Source organism: Enhydra lutris, unplaced genomic scaffold (genome assembly GCF_002288905.1).
Source record: "Enhydra lutris kenyoni isolate GAN:26980312 unplaced genomic scaffold, ASM228890v2 scaffoldscaffold75, whole genome shotgun sequence".
Lineage (NCBI taxonomy): Eukaryota > Metazoa > Chordata > Mammalia > Carnivora > Mustelidae > Enhydra > Enhydra lutris.
Genome location: NW_019154159.1, coordinates 5,238,113 through 5,259,891, shown reverse-complemented (window position 1 = coordinate 5,259,891; position 21,779 = coordinate 5,238,113). Strand labels below are relative to the sequence as shown.

Sequence of the window (21,779 nt, the reverse complement as noted above, 5' to 3'; positions counted from 1 at the left end):
ATGCCCATAGGAAGGGACCCCCCCCCCCAGTTGGGGCAGCACGTGACAGAGAGCACCCGAAATTCAGTCTAGCCCAGAGAAGGGGGATGGCATCAGGGGAGTGCGGAGCCTAAGAAAACAATTTTCCAAGTTCGCAGCTCATTTTGAGCCCCCCACCGCCACCCCGGGCTCCAGGCTGCCCTGGTCAGCTCGCGTCCAAGGCAGTGAGGGCCAGGACGTTGGGTGTTCTTCAGGGATGGCTGCAGCTTCCCACTTCGGTTGGGAGGGCCTCTCCCCACCCGTCAGGGGCTGAATGGAGTCAAGAGGTGTGTGAGCTTCGGGGCCGCTGTGCTGGGAAGCTAGGGCCTCCGACTCCATCCACTCAGGACCACATCAGACACAGAGGGGGTGTGCACAGGCCACCCTGTCCCCTTCCTGCCTGAACCGTGCCCCTGCAGGACTCCCAAGCAGGAGGGCTTGGGATGGGACGGGTGTCGAGACTGCAGAACAGTGGGTTGGGGATCTAACCGGTGCAGAGGGCCTGTACCTCCCCCACAGCCCCCATGGGTTCTCAGTCCTGTGGCCTCTGGCTGTCCTGGCCAGACTGGAGGTAAGGAGGCACAAGGATGGGGTCCCAGGGCTGTCCATAGGGCCCACAGTCACCCTATCCATCCGAATCCCCCTGGAGGGGGGATCTGTCCCTACTGGGTCTGATGGAGATGCTCTCCCCCGGGGGCCCAAACTACTCTTGGGGTCCTGTGCCCACCTGGACACAGGAGCAGTGTGTTAGTGCCCCTGACAGGGCACATCCCTGGAGTTGGTGCCTACAGACAGGACAACCAGTACGGGGAGGAGGAGCATTCACACCTCCCACCCCAGCTTCCACCCAGAACTCCCCTCCCTGGAGACATCTCTGCTCACCTGGCTGAAGCCTGGGTCTTGCCCTCGGTTCTCTTCTTCTGGTCCTGTTGGTCTCAGAGCGTTTGCCCCAGCAGCCCCCATGCTCCTTCAGGGCTGGCCAGGGAGCTGCACGGGGCCCATGGCATCCCAGGCTAGTGTGGGGAGGGGGAGGCATATCCCATGGCTTGTAGACCCCTCCAGGCCTCATCCTTCACACAGGGGCGGCAGGCGCGTGCACACCTGACACCTAGGAGGCTCTGTGAACATTTGTCAGAGAAGGGGGTATAGCCCCCCACGGGCCCCCCAGGGAAGTCCCTGCCAGTCCCTGGACCGAGCCCTTGGAGCCGCTGTGAGAACCTTGGTAGAGTTGTGGGGGCACCTCCCTGGGCGCCGAGGGATCCCCAGGTAGGGGGGACCGGGACCCCTGCACCAGGCGGGGGTGGAATCTGGCTCCAGTGCGTCCAGCCTGGGGCTGGGCGTGTGTCCCCACACTCTGAGTCCTGTCACTGTCTCTGTTGGCCAGAGGATGAGAAGACCGTGTGCTTGGAAGGGGTACGTGCTCAGCCCAGGGCTGGCTGGGCCATTCTCCTTCCCACCTGGGGCAGTGACGTGGGGCCCAGAGAAAGGGCCCTGTGTGCATGTGTGTGCCCCCAGAAGCCCCTTCTGCCACCTCTTGTGAACTTTGCCTTCATCTCATCCCATTCCCCGGGGGCGGTAAGAGCCGATGGTGGACTCAGGCTTGGGCTGAGGCAAGGAAGAGCCAGGCTGCTCCCCACCCGCCGCCTCGCGCTGCCTGCCTCCCTTGTCCTCTGTGGGGGCCTGCGTCACTAGGGCCTCTTGGTGCCCCCGCCCGTGGTACTCAGGCCCTGGGTGGGCCCTGAGAGGGTTCCGTCAGTGACCTCCCGGCCGGTCTGCCCGGAGCCGCCCTGCTTCCATCACTGTCCCGGGGTGGAACAGGCAGCGGAAAGCAGCTCAGGAGGCCTGGCCGTCAGAGAAGCAGCGCTGGGGGGGGCTTTCACTGGGACCCCTGGGGCGTGGGGCGGGGTGGTGGCAAGGAGGCAGTGTGGAGGCTGGGACCCCTGGGGTCCTGGCAGGAAGCAAGGAAGACTTTCAGGGTCATTCCTGGGTGCCAGCTCTGTCCACTGCCTTAGCTGGCAGCCGGGGCCTTGGAGGCCGGTCCCGCCTCTCTGCTGCACAGACACAGGAGGCCGTGGCCTTTGGCTGGCTGAGTGCCCAGATGCCCCTTCACTGGCCGGGTCACGGAGCTGACCTCTCACCTGTCCGTGGCCCGGGTCTGGGACCGGCTCCCACCCACCGCAGGCTGGGGCAGAAACAATTAAAGGCCCTCGTCCCCCGATTGGCTTGTGGTGTTGAAAACGAATGGCGATCAGCCGAGTTGTCATTTCTACCTGATCAAACATCCCTTGTATCGATCTCCGCGCCCAGTGCCATCATTTATCTTGCTTCGCGTTTCACATAGTGGCTCGTTTGTCTTGATCCAAGTGCAGTCCTGTGTCTTTAACCCTTGGGGCTCCACTGTCCACCCCCTTCCCTCGCCCGGGGCCCTGTTCTGGGGGGTGGGAGGTTCTAGAAGGCAGGGGCCATTCTGAGTGAAGGTGGTAAGCGGGAGGGGGCAGGGAGGCACCTGGAGGGGAAGGGGAAGGGAGCAGGTGTAGCTGCTGGGGGCTCGCCCAGTCCTGCTTTGGTCCCCCCTTGCTGTGTCGCTGTGGTCACCAGCCTCTCAGCTCGCCCCACATGCCCATGTTCCTGGGCCAATCACCACGCCACCCCCAGCACCCCTCGTACTCTGGCCCCCACCCAGGCCCTTAGCGTCGCTCTTTGGGCACCAGCCCCTTCCCCAGGTGCTGGCTGGGCCCCTCTCACCCTGGCCCAGCGGGGCTGGTCTCGGTGGGCCTGTGGGCCCTCTGCCTAGAGCCTGTTGTCCGGCAGACAGTGCCGCCACCGCGATCGGGCCTGTCACACTCCAGCTCCAGCATTGGGCCCCTGTGCCTCCTGGCCGCCAGCCGTGTTCCTCACCGCCTTTCTGCCTGCATTGCCTCCTCCGGGAAGCCCTTATGAGCTGTTGCTCACGGTGTCCTTGATGTCGCTGTCCGTCTGGCCGCAGCGGGGAGCCCAGGGCTGGAGCTAGCAGGTCTGGCTCAGCCTGAGCCTCACAGCGGAATTGCACAGGGGACGCTGTCTTGGCAGCGGGACGGTTGTGACGTCCTTTCCTGTCTGCCTCTCAGGGTGCCCAGCATCTAGAAGGCTGTGGCTGGCGCCCGTGTCGGTGGAACGGAGGCTTCGAACCCGTGACGGGCCAGCAGGAGCTCTCCCACCCGGCTGCCGGGCGGCCGCTGTCACCCATCCCGCTCTGGCCCCATCCTGCTCTCTTGCTCCAGGACGTCCGCTGTGACCGCTGTTGCCCACTGTGCCCTGTGTCTTGGTGTGGGCAGGGGCGGTGCAGTTGCAAATCCCGGCTCATGGCCCCCAGAAGCCCGAGGCAGTGGCTCCAGGCCTTCATCCCCATCCTGGCCCTGGATGCCCTGGATTCTGCCCTGCCCACAAGTAAACGTGTGAACCCACTGAGGCTGGGTTTCTTGAGCCTCTGGCCTGGCTCCAGTCCCTCCTCCCCAGCCCAGGGAGGGCCCTTAAACCAGAAACGTAGGTTAGCAGGCTCTCCTTCCCTCCGAGCTGCCCTTCCTGTTTTATCAAGTCCCATGGCTCAGCCTGGCCCCCAAGGCCTCCCTCTGTCCCTCTTCCTGCTGCGGCCCTTGGATAGTTGGGACCGTGGGCCACCAAGATGGAAACCCCACCAGTTCCCCTGTGTGAAGCAGGGGCTGCTGATTCATGGACTCAGTCCAAGGGCAAAGTCTGTCCGCCTTCAGGCACAGCTGAATCCAGGTGCTCAGACTTCAGTCAGGGGGTGTTTGAAGCAGATGTGTACCCTGAGTGTACATAGCCCCAGGCCTCCTGCTCAGACACCCCATTCTAATCCTTGCTTGGCGGGCTCAGAACTGCTGAGGGAAGAGCTTCTTGCCCCTTCTGTGCCCAGGGCCCTGTCCCCTCTGCTCTCTCTGGACAGCTGGTCCAATGGAGGAAATGAGAGCAGGGGTGGGATGTCAGCAGGTTGGCTGAGGACAGCCCCAGCGTGGGCTGGTGGTTGTGTGTGTGGGGGTGTGTGTGTGCAAATGGCCCAGGGCTCCTTACACACCTGCAGAGGTGGGGGTACCTGTCTGTGTCGTAGCTCCACTCCCCACACTTACCCTACCCTGTCCACCTGCCCTGATCTGAGTCTCCTTCCTGGGGTCTGTAATTCCAGCTGGGACCTCCCTCCCCAGGGACCCTGGAGGCGGCGGGAAAACGGAGCGCCTCCTCCCTGGCCGGCTAGACAGTTCCAGAAAGACCTTGGGCCTGCACTTCACTGGACACGGCTCTCTAGCTAGCAGCTTGTTGGGGGGGCTTCCCAGTCCCCCGATGTACCCTGCTTTCTGACCACCTCCAACCTTGGCGGTTCAGCTCTCCATCAGCGGTCTGGAGCACTGGTTATTACCCCTCCTCAGGGCTCTCAGCTAAGAAAATGTTGTTGAATGAATGAATCCTCTTCTCCTTGAGGAGGGGTCTGCTGTCTGGTCCGCCGAGACCCCTCTACTAGCTGGCACTTTGGGGACCACCCATCCCCCTTGTGCCTGTGCCTTGCGGGGGCTGAGCCTCCCCTCCTTTCCTCCAGGAGTAGCTGCCCTGGCTGGTGAGATGTGTAAAGAAAGGGGCCCTTCCTCTTGGGAGGTCTTAAAGGCCAAAGCCACCCCAGGCCCATTCTGGTTGCATAGTCCCCTCACGTGTGTGAGTCCCCGTGCCCTGAGAGGCTCCCCTCTGGCTGACTTGGGGGGCAGACTTGGCCTGTATGTGGGCATGCTGGCTGAGACCCCCCCAAGACGCCGTGGCCTTTGGGGAGACACCTATGACGTCACGCAGACGCCGAGGCACAGTTAGGATTCCGGACCACTGACCACCTGTACAATAGTTCATATATTTATTCTTAAGCAAGTTATCAATAAAAAATTTAATACTAAAATGCCTTTACATAGAGTTTGCTGTTCATAAAACCTTTGTGTTGTTTGTTTTTAGTGTTTACATTGGGAAAAAAAAATCCAACCATCCTCTTAGTTTACACATTTACAAGAGCGAGCTCTGCCCTGTCTACCCTGGGTCAGAGGGCAGGCCGCACAGCCCACGCGCACAGGTGGAGGGACGAAGGGGAGCGAGTCAGCGCGAGGGCCAAGAGAAGGGGCTGTTCCTTCGCTGGGTGACTGGGCTTGCAAAGGGCCTCGGGCTCTCACTGTTGCGGCTGGGCTGTCCCCACTCAGCGCCTTGGCGCCGGGCACGTCTTCTCCACTCTGCTTGTCCAGCCGCGAGCAGGCCCTCGGGCGCCGCCTCCCGGGTGACCGCCAGGACTGAAATATTGCACTCGTGCCGAGACAAAGGGGAGAACGAGGTGGGAGAGGTAAGCTGGTGGGCAGGGGACCCCCTCCCTGCCCCTGTACTTCCCGTGGAGCCAGGAACGGGAGGTGGGGACGGAGTGGTTTCCCGGCCAGAAAGGAAGGGGCCAGAGAGGGGCCCGGTTGGGGTGCCAGGCACCGACCGACATCCCACATTTTCCAGGGACCTGGGCTGCAGAAACAGTGACTAACTTGGGGGGGCTTTCTTGGGGCTCCTGGGGAGTGTGGTGGCACGTGAGGACACGTGGCCCTACGTAGGTTTCTGGGATAAGGGCTGCTAGGCCATGGGTCTGGCTCACCCTGTCTCTCTTGCCACACGAGGAATGAGGGGGTGACAAGCACTTTGAGGCTCCTGGGTGCGGGGTGAACAGCCCCTTGTGGGTGTGGGTTCGGGCAGGCAGGAGGGACCCGAGCTGGCCCCATGCCCCAAACACTGGTCTCCCAGCCAGGCCATCTGCCGTGCCCAGCGGCCACAGAAAAGGCGCTGGAACCTCCCGGTGAGTTGGTGGGGGCTGGTCCCTTCCCTGCTCCGAGTGGAGGCTTAGGCAAACTGACCATCACAACCAAAATCAGAAAGAACTTGGAATATTCAGGAAATAAAATCAAAACGTCATTTTTTCGTATCGATACTTTAAAATATTTGTTCATATTTGTTCTGAACAGAGGTAAGATACACATATGGCTGCTGCCACAATCACGGGCTGGGGAACCAGCTGGTCCTCGTTTTTATTTTAGCCTCTCGAATCCCTTCTCTCCCCGGGGACCCTCATGGTGGCCCTCCCTCACTGCCCTGCACCCCGAGCTATGCTTTTCCTAGTAGGTGGGTCAAAAGGGAATAAACACCAGTGTGACTCCATCGCACGGGGCCCCGCGATCAGTGCCGTGATCGAGGGTCCTGTCCAACCTCCCGTGGCCAGCCCCTCCCCCAGCTGCTTCCGTGGCCACAGACGCCCCAGTCATAACTCAGCCAGGCTGAGCAAAACAGTGCATTTTCAACGAAAACCCCCAGAACGAAACCTACACACACACGCACACACTCACGCACACGCATGCACATACACCCTCATCACGCGTGTGGGGAGAAAAAAATCCTCTTCCACTATTTTTTTCCATAAAACTTCCCGCAGAAATACAATATTTACATAGAGAAATAAATAGACAACACACCTGATTTCTGCTTTCCCTGGTGGGAGACAGTCGGAGGTACTAGGGAGAATATGGCTTGGATTCTAATCTCTCGGGGATGGCCGACGGGAGCGTGGCCGGGCGGCCGAGGTGGGGGACCCCCGAGGGCCGGGCACCGCTCCCCGGGGAGAGGAATGCGAAGCCTGGGCCCAGGCGCGCTTGCATATTTGCCGACACGCTGCGTGCTCCTGCCGCCCGCTGCTCCCTGGGCTTGAGCCCTGGCCCCGCTTGGCCAGGCTCAGCCCAGGATAGGCGCTCCGTCGGCCGCCACCAGGCGCCCTGTGGTGGGGTCATACGTGCCCGCCAGGTAGTACAGGTCGCGCCGGTCCTGGCACCTGCGGCCCCGCGCCATCTGCTCGTACTGCTCCCGCCCCACGACCTGGCACTTGTGGGAGATGGTCTGTACGTCGTTCTCGTCCTCGTGGCAGGACTGGTACAGCGCGTTCTGTCGGGGGAGCGGGGAGTTGGGCGGGGCCAGGCTGCGGAGCCCTGTCCGGCGTGGGGCCTGCCTCTCGGTTCTGGGAGGGCCCCTCGGATCAGCCCTGGAGCCGTGGCCCCGGCACTCTGGGTCCTGCCCCTCTCTGCAGCGTCTGCAAACCCGTGTCCTTCCCGGGGCAGAACAGAGGGGATGCTGGGGGCCTCCTGGGTGGGGTCTGCTGCGGAGGGGGCCTGCTTGGGGCTACGTGCCCCCTGCGAGGTGAAACCATCCCCCCGTCCACAGGGAGCCTGGGAGGCACGGCTGCGGAGGGACCCTGGTGACCTGTCTCCAGTGCCTCCGCCCTCAGAGGGGACGCTTCAAGGTGTGGGGGGCAGGAGGGGTGTTCACGGATGGGGCCACTCCTCGGGTTTTGCCTGCCGCCCCTGTCCAACCCCGTCCCACCCCCACCTTGGGTCTCCACCACCCCCAGGCCCCTGCCCACCCCGGCTCTCACCTTCCCATCGCTCTGCCGCTTCCCCAGCTTGGTCTCCTCCGGGTGGTAAAACCACTTGACCTTCACCACCATGTTGCTGCCCCACGACTCCCACATGCTCTCGATGCGGCCAATGTAGGGCAGGTTGGGCCGCCCGGCCGACAGGAACACGGCGCAGTCCCCGACGCGCAGCGTCTCCTTGCCCCGGACGATGGCCTTGTAGAACAGCTTCCTGGCTTTCCCCTTCATGCCCCGGCGCTGCAGAGGACACAGCCAGAGGCAGACGGCTGTGAGGGACCCGGGGACTGGCGGGCAGGAGAGAGAAAGACAGGGAGGGACGGAGGGACAGCGGAAGGACAGACAGCACGTCTCGTGTGCAAGCGCGTGTGCACAGACGCCTTCGAGGGCCAGACGGGGCGCTCCAGGGTTAGGGTCACACCCGTGCCTGCCCCGCATGCTGGGTCATGACTGAGGAGGGAGGCTGGACCGGAAGGTTTGGAGGAGAGGAAGCCATGGGGTGTCCACGGCGGTGTGGCTCCCAGGGCAGAGGCACAAACGGCATGTCTGTCCACAGAGTGTGGCAAAGACGCCCGCGTGTGCGCGCAGTGGGGCAGCACCCTGCCGCCCCCCCGAACCCACTCCGTTGTGCACAGACACAGAAAGATGTGTCCCGGGGTGTCCGCCGCATGGGAAGCAAAACCCTGGGGGACACGCCCCACGGCACCATGCAGGTGGCGGGGACTCAGAGGGGACACGAGGGCAACTACCTGCCTGGATACATCAGGCAGGAGCTTTCGTTCTTCCCGAAGTTCACTTTTTTTGTTGTTGACCCGAAATAGAAAAGCCGAAAGCAGGACGAGAGGGAGGGAGCGTGCGGGCTTCAGGGCAGCGGGGGCTCCCGGCGGGGGGCGGGCCACCTACCTGCGTGGGGCTCCCGGACCACTTCCAGAGCTGCCGGGCGGGCAGGAAGGCGGAGATCTTTGGCCGGTTTTCCACGGAGGGCAGCCGCTGCCTCCGCGAAAGCGCTTTGGTTTTGGAGAAGCTCAGAGCCTCCTTGCGCTTCAGCTTGGACCTGCTGCCGCCGCCGGGGCCCACACCCGCGCCCCCGCCGGCCCCCGCTGCTCGGGACAGGAAGCAGCGCTGGGCATGCGCGTGGGGCCCGCCGCCCTTGGAGCGCAAGGCCTCGGGCCGCGCCAGGAGGGCGGGCACGGGGTGGGTGAGGCAGGTCTGCAGCAGCAGGGCCGGGTCCTCGTCGTCCGAGCTGTAGGAGGAGCCCTCGTCGTCCGAGGAGCAGAGGCTGGAGGTGGACAGGGAGCCTGACGACGAGGAGGTGGAGGAGCCTGAGGAGGACGACGACACGGACAGGCGGGCGAGGAAGCGGGAGGGCACGCCGGGGGCCAGCCCGGGCCCGTCCTCCTCGTCGTCCGAGTAGGAGCTGTGGCAGTCGCTGTCGCAGGGCAGCGGGAACTCGGCCTGGCCCGCGAACTTGCGCAGCGCCAGCCCCACGGGCAGAGGGTGCACGGGCGCGCGCCCCTTCCTGTCCTTGCCCACCAGGGCCGGGTGTGCGTAGCTGGGGCTGGGCAGGGGCCGCCCCAGCTTGGGGTCCTTGTCGCCCACGAGCAGTGCCTTGCAGTTCTTGTTCTTGGGGGAGGTCACGCCCTCGTGGTCCAGCTTGACCAGGAACTCGCCGCCCACCCGCCGCCGCGCACCCTTCTCGGCCTCCGCGCGCTCAGCCTTCTTGGCCCGCAGCAGCTTGTGCGCGCCCCCGGGCAGCCCCGGCCCGGCCCCGCCCACGAAGGGCGCGTAGGCGCTGGCCAGGCTGCTGAAGGAGTCGGCGCGGAAGCCGTTGCCGAACACGGGGGTGGCCACGCTGTGCACGGGGAACAGCGCCTCGCGGGCCCGCAGCTTCCGGGCGCTGCCGTTGAGCTGGAAGAGGTTCTGCAGCGCGCCCGGGCCCTTGCTGCCCGCCGCCGCCGCCGCCGCCGCCGCCTTCCGCTTCGTCTGCGCCACCGCCGACCAGCTCAGCAGCGGGCTGCCCCGGCGGCCCAGGAAGTGGTCTGCGGCCCCCGCGGGGGCCTTGGCACCTGAGGTGAGGAGCTCCGCCTTGCCTGGGGGGAGGCCAGGTGGAGTCAGAGGTCCCACCTGTTCCCCCCCCACCCCCCTGCTGAGCTCTGGGCACCCCGCCCCCTCCCCCCAGGGGCTTCCCTGCCCCACCGTGGGTACCGGCTTTGTCTTTGCTGACGGACTTCTTCCCGGGGGTCTTCGAGGCTTCGGGGCCGTCATGCACCTTGGGGGACAGGCTCGGGGCGGGGGCCTCGCTGGGTGGGGGGACCTCGAAGGAAGCTTTCTTGGTCCTCCGGCAGCTGCTGGACACCAGCAGTGCGGGCGAGGGCTCAGTGCCTGCAGAGTGGACGTGCGGCCTCAGTGTGGCCCGGCTTCCCCCAGGTCTCGGGGAAGGGAGGGGGCAGGGAAGAGGCAAGGAGGGGGCAGGGAGGGGAGCAGCATGGTGGCAGGGAGGGGAGCAGGGTGGGGGCAGGGAGGGAGCAGAGAGGGGGCAGAGAGGGGAGAAGGGAGGGGGCAGGGAGGGGAGAAGGGAGGGGGCAGGGAGGGGCCCAATGCAGCAGCCCCCGGGGCTCACACTGGATTTTGAAGTCGGGAGGCAGCAGCCTGATGTTGGAGATGGCGATGTGGCCGGTGTCCCCGTCGTCAAACTCCACGACCACGGAGTCCAGGTCCTCCTCCTCGTCGCTGCAGGAACCTGGGGGTGAGGCCCTGCTGAGCAAGGGGCCCTCTCCGGCTCCCCCGGCGGCCAGGTGGGGGGCTCCTGGCGCCTCGCAGACACTGGGACCATTCTGCCTCCTCGGGGCTGCCCCGGCTGCCAGGACACAGACGGCCTCGCCGCAGCCACTCACTCACCTGCATGACCCCGGCGCTCCACACCCCTGCTTGTGGCCCAGGGGACCCCACATTCCCTGTTGTTCCCGGCCGGGCCACGTGGATGGCCAGAGCCGCCCACCCTGTCCCCACCCGGGGCCCAGGGAGCCATGTCTGCAGAGCCTAGACGCCAGATGTCGGCCTGGCTCACCTCGGACCACGTTGCCCGGGTACAGACAGCGGGACTTCTGGCTCCAGTAGGCACACACCCTCGTGCCCGGGGGGAGGTAGCGGCTGGACTGCGGCCGCACATCCAGAACCTGCGGGGCCGGCGGGGCCGGGAGGCGGGCGGTGAGCGGGCGGCGGGGCCGAGGTCGGCCAGGCCCAGCTCCCCTGGCCAGCTTCCCTCACCACCCGCTCCCAGCCCCGCCGGCCCCGCACCGCCTCCTGCAGCAGCTGTTCCAGCGAGTAGATCCTGGGCCGGTTGCCTCTCTCACCCTCGATGACGATGCTGTAGCTGTAGGAGCAGACGTGTGAGTGGCCCGCGCTGCCCTGCCCGCCCCCCCGCCCCGCGCGCACCCGGGCCTCACATGTCGGGGGGGCTGCAGGGTCCTGACGCTGCCCGCGTACAGCAGACTGTCCTCCTTGGGAATGAGCACGGGCAGCCCGTCCTGCAGGTCCTCCTTGTGGATGGTGCATGAGCGCGCTGAGGGGACAGGGCGTCAGCGTCTGCCCGGCCCCCGCCCCCGCCCGCCGCCGTCTGGCACCCAGGAACACTCGCGGGGCCGCTCACCCAGGGCGGCGCTCTGCTCCGCGCTCAGAGGCCCGCTGGTGGCCGACGGCTCTTCCTCGACTTCCTCCTCCTCTTCCTCCTCCTCCTCAAAGCTGCCGTTGTCGTCAAACGCAAAATCGTCCTCCACCGCAAAGCTCTCCAGTAGCCGACTCACGGCCCGGCCCTTGCCCTGGGGGGCCAGAGGGGTCAACTCCCACTGGAGGGTGGGCGGGAGAGGTCTGTGCCCTGACCCGGCACCTGGGGGGTGGGGACGCTACCTGCTGGCCCACAGCCTCACTTTCCACGGTGCCTACCTTCCTGCCCTTCCCCAGGATGGCCTTGGCGTTGCGAGGCGACAGCGCAATGGACAGGGCCCCGTTCTTCCGCTATTGGGGCGGGTAGGAAGGAATAAGGTCAGCATGGCACCGGCCTCGGGCTCACGGCCAGCCCTGGGTGTGGCTGAGCGTGAGCCCAGTGCGCCCAGGGGCGTGATGTGTGCGGACGCAGGGCAGGCCACGGTGAGCAGGCAGAGAGGTGGGGTGAGGGCCCCCTTGGCATCACTGCCTGCCCACGGCACCCAGGGTGGCCGGGGAGCCCGCGGCCCTCACCCTCAGCCCCGGCTGGAGAATCGTGCTCTTGCGCGTGGCTCTTTTGATACGCTCGCTGGCCAGCTCGCTGCCCTCCTCGCGGCAGGTGAAGGCCCGGGCGGGGCTGAAGAGGGCATCCCTGCTGGGGGCGGCCCCCGGGTCTGTCCGCAGGCTGCCTTTGGCCTTGCCCTTGGCCTTCTTCCTGCCTGGTGCGCCCTGGGGCCTGCGCCCTGGGGCACGCTCCAGCTTGGCCCCCACCTCGGTCTTCACCGCGCGCCTCTTGACCTTGACCTCACTGTCTGGGCTGGACAGGCGGCAGGCCCCTGTGGGGGGAAGGCGGCTGTCCCAGGGGTCCTCGAGGCTGGGAACCTCCCCTCACCATGAGACAGACCCCTGGCCCGCCCGTGCCTCCTGGTTACCTAGCAAGCCCTGCCTCTCCTTCTTCTTCTTGGCCTTCTGGTTGGCCTCCATCTTGACCACAGAAGAGGGGGAGGGCCCCAGCACGGTCACGCTGGCCCCCGCATGCAGCGTTAGCCCGGGCTCCTTGGGGGGTGCCTCTGTCCCCAAGAACCTCTCGCAGTTCTCGCTGTCATAGCCACTGCCTGGGGGAGGGCGAGGGCTCAGATGACTCGGCGTTGGGGCCACGCCGTGTCGGGGTGGGGTCGGGGGCCCGATGGTCTGTGCACACAAGGCTATGTTGGGGGGCGGTGAGGGGGCCATCACTGTTGCCCTTGGGACTACTATAGGGGAGAGGCACCTGGGCCAGGCATCTGGGGAGGGTGGGCCCCTCTGACCTTCCTCTCCCGGCCTCTGCTAGCCTTTCTTAACGTCCTGAGCAGCAGAGTGCCCGCCTTTGGGCCTGGGGATGCCCCTCCCCAGGGCAGCCCCTTCCCCTGACTGGCCTCCTGCTTCCTCTTCCCCTCCCTTTGCTCTTTCTCAGGCGAGAACGTGGAGGGGGTGGGCAAAGCATGGTGGGGCAGAAGCATTTATCTTCCCAGGTGCCTGTCTCTGGACACGTGGCTTTGCTGGGGGCCAGATACTCCTCCAGGTCAGACCGGCCAGACACTGCAGGAAAGCAGCCTTCAGCAGGCGGAAGGCCTATTTTTAGTCCCCTGTCCAGGATGTGTCCGGGGGCCTCCTTCTCTCCATGGCCCTGCAGAGAGCCACTGGGCTCAGCCTTGGGGCGGGGGCTGTTTCCTCCGCAGCTGCAGCTGCAGCAGGGGGGCTCTCCCTGGGTCCGGCACCCTTCAGAGGTCCTGACCCGGCTCTGAGAGCTGTCTCAGCCATGGGCCTTCTCCCCCAGGCCCCAGGGGACCGCAGCGGACGTCTCGGCTGGGGCCCTCACGCTGACCACTTGCCTGCCTCCTGTGCCGTGGCCACCGATGCCTGGGCCGGGAACTTGGGTGTCTCCCTGTTGGCGCCACCGTCCTCAGGCTGGGTGTGCCGGGCTGCCCCGGGCACGTTGGCGGTCTTGCCTCGGGACAGCTTCTTCCGGATGCGTCCCCCGGGGGCAGCCTCCTTCCGCCTGAAGGGGCCAAGGCCGGCAGGAAGCCCCTTGGTCCTGACCTTCGGCTTCAGCTGGGTCACTTTGTGGGCTGCGGCAGACGCCAGCTCGCCCTGCCCACTGCCCCTCTTGCAGCGAACCTTGTCCTAGAAAGGGCGCAGGGGTCAGTGCCCCCACCCCCGAGCTGCCACCCCGCCGCCAGCCACTGGCCCTCTGCCAGGGTCGGCGCCAAAGCCACACTTCCCGGGTCCTGCCCTCCGAAGGCCAAGGGGGCTTCACCACTGGAGCCTACCCATCCCCCACTCCACAGCAACCCCCAGACCACTCCCCCGACTGCAGAGGAAGCCTACGGGCCCAGGGGTCTCACCTGTCCCTCTCAGGGCCCTGAAATGGGGGGTGGGACGGGGGGGTGCCCCACGCTCAGAGGAAGGGCCCACTGGCAGCGAGTGAGGGAGGGAGGCCGCCCACTACAGGGGCGCGGCCCAGTCACCGTGGACAGCACGGGCCCTCACGGCTGGAGCCTGGAACCCAGAACAGTCTTTTTCTTTCCGTCGGAGCACGGACGTGGGGGACGGACGAGCAGCCGGAGCCACACCCGACTACCTGCGGCTCCCCAGGCCTCTGCTTCCTCAACCGGCAGGGGGACCCCAGCTGGGGGCCGGCACAGGGCAGGTGTGTGGCCTGCAGCTGTCTGCCCGAGCCCCCGAGCCCACGGAGGCTGCCGCAGCGCTCACCGCTGAAGGTGGCTGCAGGCCTGCGTAGACCCCGGCCTCCAGTCGGCTCTGCTTCTTCGGGGGCCCGTCGCTGCCCCGCAGCTCAGCACACAGCAGGCTCAGGCTGGACCGCACTGCCCTGGGGGATGGTGTGCCGGTGGACGTGGGTCAGCTGTGAGCTTCTGACTCCCCAGCCCCCGTCCGCCCAAGAGTCCCTGTGGCAGCAGCTAAGAGACCCTGCCCCACCCCCACGTGCCCCACCCCCACGTGGGCTCTGCTTCTTTCCTGGTCTGGGCTGTGAGTACGCGCACGGCTGTTGGGTGGTCCCGGGGGCTGAGCCCCCTGCTTCCCAGCCAGGGCCTCTGCTCGCTGACCAGGGAGGGCAGCCCAGACTCAGGAGCCAGGGCCCTGAGGCCTGCTAGACCACTATGTGATCTAGCTGTGGCCTCAGTCTTCACACCTGGAAAATGGGGACAGTAACTACTGTGGCCCTCTGCAAGCCTGGGGTGGGGCCATGCGTGTCCCAGGCCTGGCCCTCGGTGAATCCCAAGGCCACCTGCCCCAGACTTAAGAACAAGGAGGGAGCTAGAGAGGCTCCTGAGAGTGGGGTCCCCTCCCTCCAACTTGGCCACTGCCAGGAAGACAATGGGGCCCAGTGGCCAGAAAAACTCACATCCAGGCTCTTCCTCCCAGCCTCCAGGGACCCCAACTGCCGGGCTTACGCCCCTGTCCTTAATTCCAGGTCTGGAGGGAGGGGACCCTGCACTCTACCCATGTCCCAGACAGGGCCCAGAAAGTAGGTGACACCAGGTCTCAGTGTCCCAGTGCCCCACAGGTGTAGGCTGGGAGCTTGGGTGCCTGAGGGGCTGGGCCTGCTCCGGCCCCATCCCCCACTCACAGGGTAGTAATGAAGAGAAGTCATAGAGGGAGGCTGAGGGCCCTGGCTTTTGGGGGCCCAGAGAGGCAGCCAGGTGGGAAGCCGGCCGTCCAGTGACGATGGCCCGCTCCCACCCACGGCCTTCTGGTTCCTGCTCGGTCCCCACTGCCGGCCAGCAGTGCTGGGCCAGGCCCCGCAGCAGGATGGAGAGAGGGTAGAAGCCCCAGATTCAGGCAGGAGCCCTGACCCTTGGGAAGAGAGGGTCCTGGACGTTGTGTCCCTTCTTGTCCTGATGCTGCTGCCCTCTAGCTGGGACCCGCCGTCGTGGGTCAGCAGAGAATGTGGCCGCAGTGCAAGGAGCAGGACAGGATTTCCAGGGCTGGGGCTCAGGGCCATGGGGGTCCCGGGAAAGCGTGGGGCAGCCTGACGGGGACTCCCTGACAGGGCCCCTAGCCAGACCCCAGCCTCCGTGGGCTCCGCCTTGGCCAGGGGTCCCAATGGCCTTAGTTGGCCCATGAGGGAAAACTCTGGGGGGGGGGGGCGCTGAATGGCACCTGGGCAAGGGGGAGGGACGGCTGGGGAGGCCCCAGCCATGTGGCTTCTCCCCGCCCCTGCCCACAGGCTCCCCGTAACCTTCCCTGCATTTGCTAATGTTTTGTGACATAAAGCCCTGAGATTAATTTTTTGCCTCTGTCTTAATTGAAGAAACCATTTAGTGCCGATTTAACTATTATTACCAAATCATCAGGATTGATGCAGGGCGCACACGCGCTCGCCAATCGGCTTTGCAGGAGCTCTTAGGATTTATGCAAATGGGTCCGCCGGGGGAGGCAATTTGCAGCTGAGAAGGACAATTATGCCCGGCCCGGGAGCGTGCCAACGAGTGCGCCGGGCGGGTAATGGGTAATAACACGGCGCCGCAGCGTGAGCAGTGCCGGGCGTGACCAGCGGCGTCAGATGGGGCTGCCCGAGAGGCTGCTCTGTGGGGGCAAGGCCACGGCCAGGGGTGTGGACCAGGTGTGGCTGCGCTCCAGGCCCTCTGGGGATTCCCAGGGGAAGCAGGGAGCAGCGAGCCTCGAGTGCAGCACCAGGAAGAAGGTGGCACCTGCTGCGGGCTTCGTCCCCTGGACGCTCACCGGGACTAGAGTTCTGGGAGGGAGGGGCTGGGTCTTCGGGGGCACAAAGAGGGGCCTAGAGGGCACTCTGGCCCCACCCCGGCCCAAAGCACCCTGCTCTGCCCGCACACGCACCCAGGACTTACTTGACTTTCTTGCCGTCGCCCCTGGGCAGCTGGCCCCCAGGACGCAGAGGGGACAGCAGGCTGGAGTACTTGCGCTTTCTCGGCCGGCCGGGCCCTCGCCGAGCGGGGCTGCGCGAGCTCTCCTCTCTCCTGGAGGCCGCAGGACGGGCGGTCAGAGGCTGGTGCCCACCTGACTCCCCAGCGGGGGTGGGTGGCGTGCAGGGAGCACCAGCCTTTTGGAGGGCTATGGGGACGGGGCAGGCCCTCCCAGGGAGACGGGTTCCCATGCACAGGTTGGTTCCTCATCCTTCCTTCCACTGCGTCTGGGGGCTAGCCCAGACCCCAGCCTGCAGTCCAGGTCGGCACCCGCAGGGGCTCCCGGACCTTGAGGCGCGGGCCCTGGGCTGTACCACTGTGTCCCCTCCCCCGCCCCCCGTGGGCCCGGCCGTACTCATGGTCATGCCTGCGCTGCAGACGCGCCAGCTCTCGCTGCTTCTCCTTGTACCGCCGCTGTAGCTCCGCCAGCCGCACACGCATCTCCACTTCCTGCGTGTCCAGCTGCTCGATGGCAGCCTTCAGGGGGCACACCTGCTGGTCAGGTGCACCATGAGCTGGGCTCGGGCCCCACCATGAGGGTGGCCCATGGAGGGAGGAGACTCAGGGGTCTCCTGGGATTCCAGCCCTGGGGCAGCCAGGCCCCCCCACTCACAGGCTTGGTCTTGGGGGTCCAGGTGTCCTTGCGTTGCAGGATCTGCATGCGGGGGGTGAGCGTGGGTGCCCTGCGGGGGTCGGGAGCCGGGGCCTGGGCGCAGGACGGTGGGCTGTCCAGGCCAGCAGCCTCCACCAGGGACCAGGCCGAGGCCAGCGTGGCTAGGCGCCGCAGGTCGAACGCCAGCATGTCCTCTTCCTCTGCAGAGGACACGAGGGTCAGTGTGTGTGTGGGTGGCAGGTACATACTGCCCCTTGGACAGGCTCTCGATGTCAGCCGGCATCTCGCTCTGGCCCAGACCCTCCAAGCTGCCCGGTTCCCCAAAACGTGGGGACTGAGGACCAGGGTGAGGTGGCTGGGAGCCACGAGATGGGCACAGGCCCAGGCCCCCAGCAGCCCCTGCCTCAGCTCCGAGGAGGTGGGGGGACCTCTCTCTTGGCTGTTGTGGGCCAGGCCAGCTGGGACGGCCCAGACCTAGGGGCAGTGCCCAAAGCATTCACGCACTAAGAGACCGGCTTATTATGCTTCCGACAGAGAGTGCCCATGTGTTTCTGCCCCATGAAGAGTGGGGTGAGAGAGAGGAATGGCCCAGTGCAGGGTCGGAGCTGAGCCCGTGGAGGGCAGCATCTGTCCAGTGTAGAGGCCCGGAGCCCGGACTCAGGACAGGGGAGGGTGGTGGCAGAGATGGGGAGTCAGGCACGCAGGGGCAGGCTGACCCCACGAAGAGCCACAGCCAGGGAAAGGGGGCCAGCCGGGGGGAGCCCTGGGCGGTCTGATGGGGTGCCTGGGATGGAAGCTGTCTGAGGGTACTTGTGATTTTCAGGACATATAGCTCTGCCCTCTGAGAGGCAAAACCTCCGAGGGGCAAAACCCCAGTTGCAGTGAGCACCCCAGCACTCTGAACTTGGCTGCTAACATCCCACCAGGACAGGAACCGGACTTCTCAGAGAAACGGCTGGTCCCGGGGCAGGGGAGGTGTGCGGAGAGCCAGGAAGGGTCCCACAGTGACGGGGACACGTCAGCGCCCACATGGGCCAGCCGTGGGGCCCAATCTGACACGATTCCATCACCAGATTAAACAGTGAAGACAGGTCGATCACAGCCAATCAGAGAATGAAACACCATGAGCCACACGGATATAGGAGATAAATGCACAAGAAGACGCACGAGGGGCGGGGAGAACACCCCACTTCAGGCACCACCTGCGAGATCCTTGCTGTGTGCTGGGGGAAATGCCTGGTCATGGCCACGGCCACGGTGCTGCAGGGAGAGTGGGCCTCCACAACAGGACAGAGTTGCCTGGTGGGTGCCAGGAGTGCCAGCCTCTGGCTGCTGGGTGTGAGCCACAGCCAGCCGTGGGAGTCTCTGGGCACTCAGAATGCTGTGACATCAGAGGTGCCCGGGCACAGGAGCCAGAGGGAGGCTGAGGGGCGCTGGCTCCCTCAGCAGCAAGGACAGGGCCATCCCCAAGCCCTATTATCAGTTAGAAATCCCACGCTGGGTCCTATCTGCTGGGGCCACTGTGGCGGCCAGAAGCCCCTCTGCTCCACCCCCGGCCCCAACCCACCCCCCAGACCAGGCCTGCGGAGACCACAACCCCGCGGGTGAGCCCGGAAGGCTGGTGTGTGTGGCGAGGTGGGCCGGTGGGGGGGGGGCTCTTCTCAGCTTCAAACCACACCCTGCAGACACAGGTGGGGAGGGAGGCTCAGGCTTCCCGCCATGGTCCTGTCTCGGGGTCGGTGGGGTGGGGGGTAGGGGGCCGCCAGGACAGGGGTGAGGGTCGGGCAGCAGGGGAGGAGCATGGAGGTCAGCAGACCCATACAAAGCGGGCTCTAGGGTGGGATCTTGGCTCAGTGTCACCTGGTTTCAGGCTCACTCAGGAATAAAGGGGCATCCACCCCCAGGGAGGGATGTGACTGGACTTCTGAAATTCCGGGGAGGATGGGAGCCTCAGGGCCGGCCCCAGCGAGCAGGCCTCACCACCCGAGGCCAGACAGACACAGCATCTACCCGCTAAACCCCTTTCCTGCTCCCAGGGCTCAGTGTGGGGCCCAAGTCCCTTGGGATGGATCTGGTATGGAGGTCTGGGGCCCTGGCCGCCTACCCGCCCACTTCCCCCAACCTGAGCTCAGGTAGGGGCAGGCCAAGCGTCCTGAGGCTGAGGCCTGCTGGGTGGGGCTGGAGGGGGTCGAGCACCCTGGCCGGTGAGGGTGCCCACGAGCCAACGGCTTGGGGTTTGAGCCCCTGCCCCACCATAGCCCAGCTGCCGACCTGGTTATGTCCTCACCCTCACTTCCCAGGGGCCCCTGGGGACTTTCACCAAATGCATGCCTGGCGGAGGAGGAGTTCAGGGCATCCCTTCTGGGGAGGAGGAAGCAGGAGACTCTGGTGTCCCTGTTGGCCTCTGCTTTCAGGGTAATATTTCTCCCACTTTAACCCTCTGTAAATCTCCCTGGTCATCTGAGAATACAGCTGATCTCCCGATTCGCTTCAGGCAAGGCGCTCACTGTGCTCACGGAGAACATCTCTGGTTCCGAGAGGGCGGACGCCGGCCACTAACTGGGAAGAGGGCTGGGTGGGGGTCTGGGCAGTTCAGGAGGGCAGGGACGGTGGGGGTCTGAGGGCTCCAGCAGGGGAGGATGGGGGTCTGGGAGCAGCAGGGAGGTGGGAGTCTGGGGGCTCCAGGGGGGAGGGTGGAGTGGAGGTGTGGCCACCGCGTCTCCCTTGGTCTGCACACAAGGTGACGGGCATCTGGCCCGGCCGCAGCGGCAGCGCCCACGCTGGGCTGCACATGGCCTCCACGTGAGCGTTCACGCAGTGGATGGGCGCCCATCCAGCAGGCGCTCATGTGCACCGACGGGCTGGCCACACACCTCGCCCGGCTTCCGCTTGGCTCCCTGTGCCAGCGCACAGGGGGCTCCGGGCATGTCCGGGGGCCCCGGCCACTCCCTGCCCTGCAGCCCCCAGCCCTAAGTGAGGCCCTCGTGGGGTCTGGCAGGGAGCCGGCGGCACAGCTGTGGGTGGACATCCCAGCTGGGTGGAGAGCCCGTCTGGGTGGACAGAAGAGTGACACCGAGGCCTCTGGGGAGACGACCTCTGCGAGAGTGTCGGCTCTGCTCCTGGCAGCACTGAAGGCGCCGGCGATGAGCCGCGGGGAGCATTATGGGTCAGGGAGACAAGCGGACAAGCCCAGAGAACTCTGTCAGGTTCTTTCTGCAAACATGCCTGGCTGGGGGTGCTCCCTCCAGGAGGGGGTCTCCTCAGGGGCCCCTCGAGGTTCCTGCTCAGGCGGGAAGGAGGGTCTGCTGGCCTGCGTGGGGACCCCACGGGCTCTGGTCCAACGCTCCCCGCGGGCTGGCACAAGGACCTATGCCTGCGCCCTGGGGTTCTTCCGGGTGCTGGGAGCCCAGGAGCCTCTCCACCTGCAGGTTGGCCCTGGGGCAGGAAGGACCAGCACCCCAGCCCTCAGCCCTGGGGAAACTGCAGGGTACATGTGGGTCCAAGGCCTGGGGACGGTGTGATCAGCCTCAGGCCACCTCCCCTGGGCCGCGTGGGAGCGGGTCAGGGCTGAACACCTACAGAGAAAACACAACCATCCCTGCTTTCCCAGTTAGCCGCCGGGCCCCAACGGCCTTGGCATCCTTGCGGGACACCCGAGTCCCCCCAGGGCACTGTGAACACCATGACCAGGGGACGTCATGACGTCTCAGAAGCTGAGGACCGTGTCCCCTGCCAACAGCCGCAGGCAGGGCTGGCGGGGGGGGAGCGGTGGGGGCCCCATGGTGGGACAGCTGAGCTGAAGCCCACAGCCCGACCCTGGGCCCTAGCAGGCTCCCGGAGGCTCGGGTGGTGCTCACCCTGCAAGGACGGCTCCCTCCTCCGCTGCTGGATCTCCAGGTCCGCCAGCTCACTGAGCAGGGCAATCCCGTGAGTCCCTGAGCAACAGGGTGCAGGGGCTGTGCGTGGGGGCCCTGGGGCAGCGACAAGCTGCAAGTCCCGTGGGCCGGTGCCCGGCAGGTCCCCCAGGCCGATGGTGGCTGCGACCAGGGCGTCCAGGCCCAGGAGCGCCCTGGGCAGGCGGCTGTTCCTGCAAACTGACCCCTGGCCCTCTTCCTCCTCCAGCTCGTCCTCCTGATACTCAGCCCCCTCCTCTGAGCTGGCTTCCCTGGGGGCCTGCTGCTTGCCAGGGGGGGCCTCATCGAGGGCGCTGGGGCTTCTCTGCTGCTGCAGGGTCTGGGGACCGGCCCCCGACGAGGGCCCCACCGCCTCACCCCCCTCCGCTGCTGCCCCTCCCTGAGTAGATTGAGCCTGGGCAACGGCCTCGGGGCCCCCTCCCTCCAGGAGGGTCCCACATCGCAGTTCTCGAAGCCCCTCCAGTGGGCTGGGGTCTTCTGCCTTCCCCAGGGGTCCCCGCTCGGCAGGGTGGGGGGTGGCGGCGAGGTCCTGGTTGGCCTCCCTGGCCCCTGAGGACAACCCCGGCTCCTGTGGGCTCTGGGGGCTTTGGCGGGGCAGCTCCCCGGGTGGGAACGTCCTCGCTGGCTCAGGCTGGACCCTGGGGGCTGTAGTTTGCATAGTTTTGGGGTCTGAGAGGTCAGGAGAGTGCGTGCTGGGGGACAGGGCGAAGCCCGAGCTGGCCGTGGGGCAGGTGTAGCGAGGAGGCAGGCCTGTGGAAAGAGCAGGTCTCGTCAGGGGGAAACTGGGGGTATGGGGGGCTCTGTTCTAGATGGGGAGAGGGTGGCCTCAGATCCCTGACTCACAGCTGGGAGGGAGGGTCCCCAGCCAGCCCTCGACCTCTGCCTTTGGAGCAGGTGAGATAGGAACAGGGAACACGTTATATCGAGGGGGACTGAGAGCCAGACTCGGGGCTGTGAACCGGTCCTGCGGCTGGGCCCAGCTCCTGCCACCATCCCCGGCAGGCCAGATACTTTGTCACTGGTGGCCCCCACTGCAGGCCAGCAGAGCCTGTCCCTTGTCCTACCCTGCCTGCCGGGAACTGGGAAGGAGATGTCAGAGGACGGCAGGGACTCTGAGA

At 65.9% G+C, this 21,779-nt stretch overlaps 1 protein-coding gene across 1 annotated transcript in view; it reads right to left on the bottom strand.

Moving 5' to 3' along the window:
• Positions 1-6,798: 6,798 nt before the first annotated feature.
• Positions 6,799-21,779, bottom strand: part of LOC111160280 (BAH domain and coiled-coil containing 1) — a 55,058-nt gene continuing 40,077 nt past the window's right edge. Inside the window, exons 10-27 of the mRNA XM_022523217.1 lie at positions 20,605-21,411; positions 16,748-16,947; positions 16,490-16,626; positions 16,060-16,188; positions 13,943-14,060; positions 13,059-13,354; positions 12,124-12,302; positions 11,726-12,027; positions 11,396-11,503; positions 11,139-11,307; positions 10,931-11,051; positions 10,787-10,856; positions 10,557-10,665; positions 10,110-10,229; positions 9,695-9,871; positions 8,393-9,579; positions 7,493-7,729; positions 6,799-7,005 (exon numbers count right to left, since the gene is read on the bottom strand). Coding sequence (XP_022378925.1) covers positions 6,799-7,005; positions 7,493-7,729; positions 8,393-9,579; positions 9,695-9,871; positions 10,110-10,229; positions 10,557-10,665; positions 10,787-10,856; positions 10,931-11,051; positions 11,139-11,307; positions 11,396-11,503; positions 11,726-12,027; positions 12,124-12,302; positions 13,059-13,354; positions 13,943-14,060; positions 16,060-16,188; positions 16,490-16,626; positions 16,748-16,947; positions 20,605-21,411 — 4,673 coding nt within the window. The remainder of the gene's footprint in view (positions 7,006-7,492; positions 7,730-8,392; positions 9,580-9,694; positions 9,872-10,109; positions 10,230-10,556; positions 10,666-10,786; positions 10,857-10,930; positions 11,052-11,138; positions 11,308-11,395; positions 11,504-11,725; positions 12,028-12,123; positions 12,303-13,058; positions 13,355-13,942; positions 14,061-16,059; positions 16,189-16,489; positions 16,627-16,747; positions 16,948-20,604; positions 21,412-21,779) is intronic.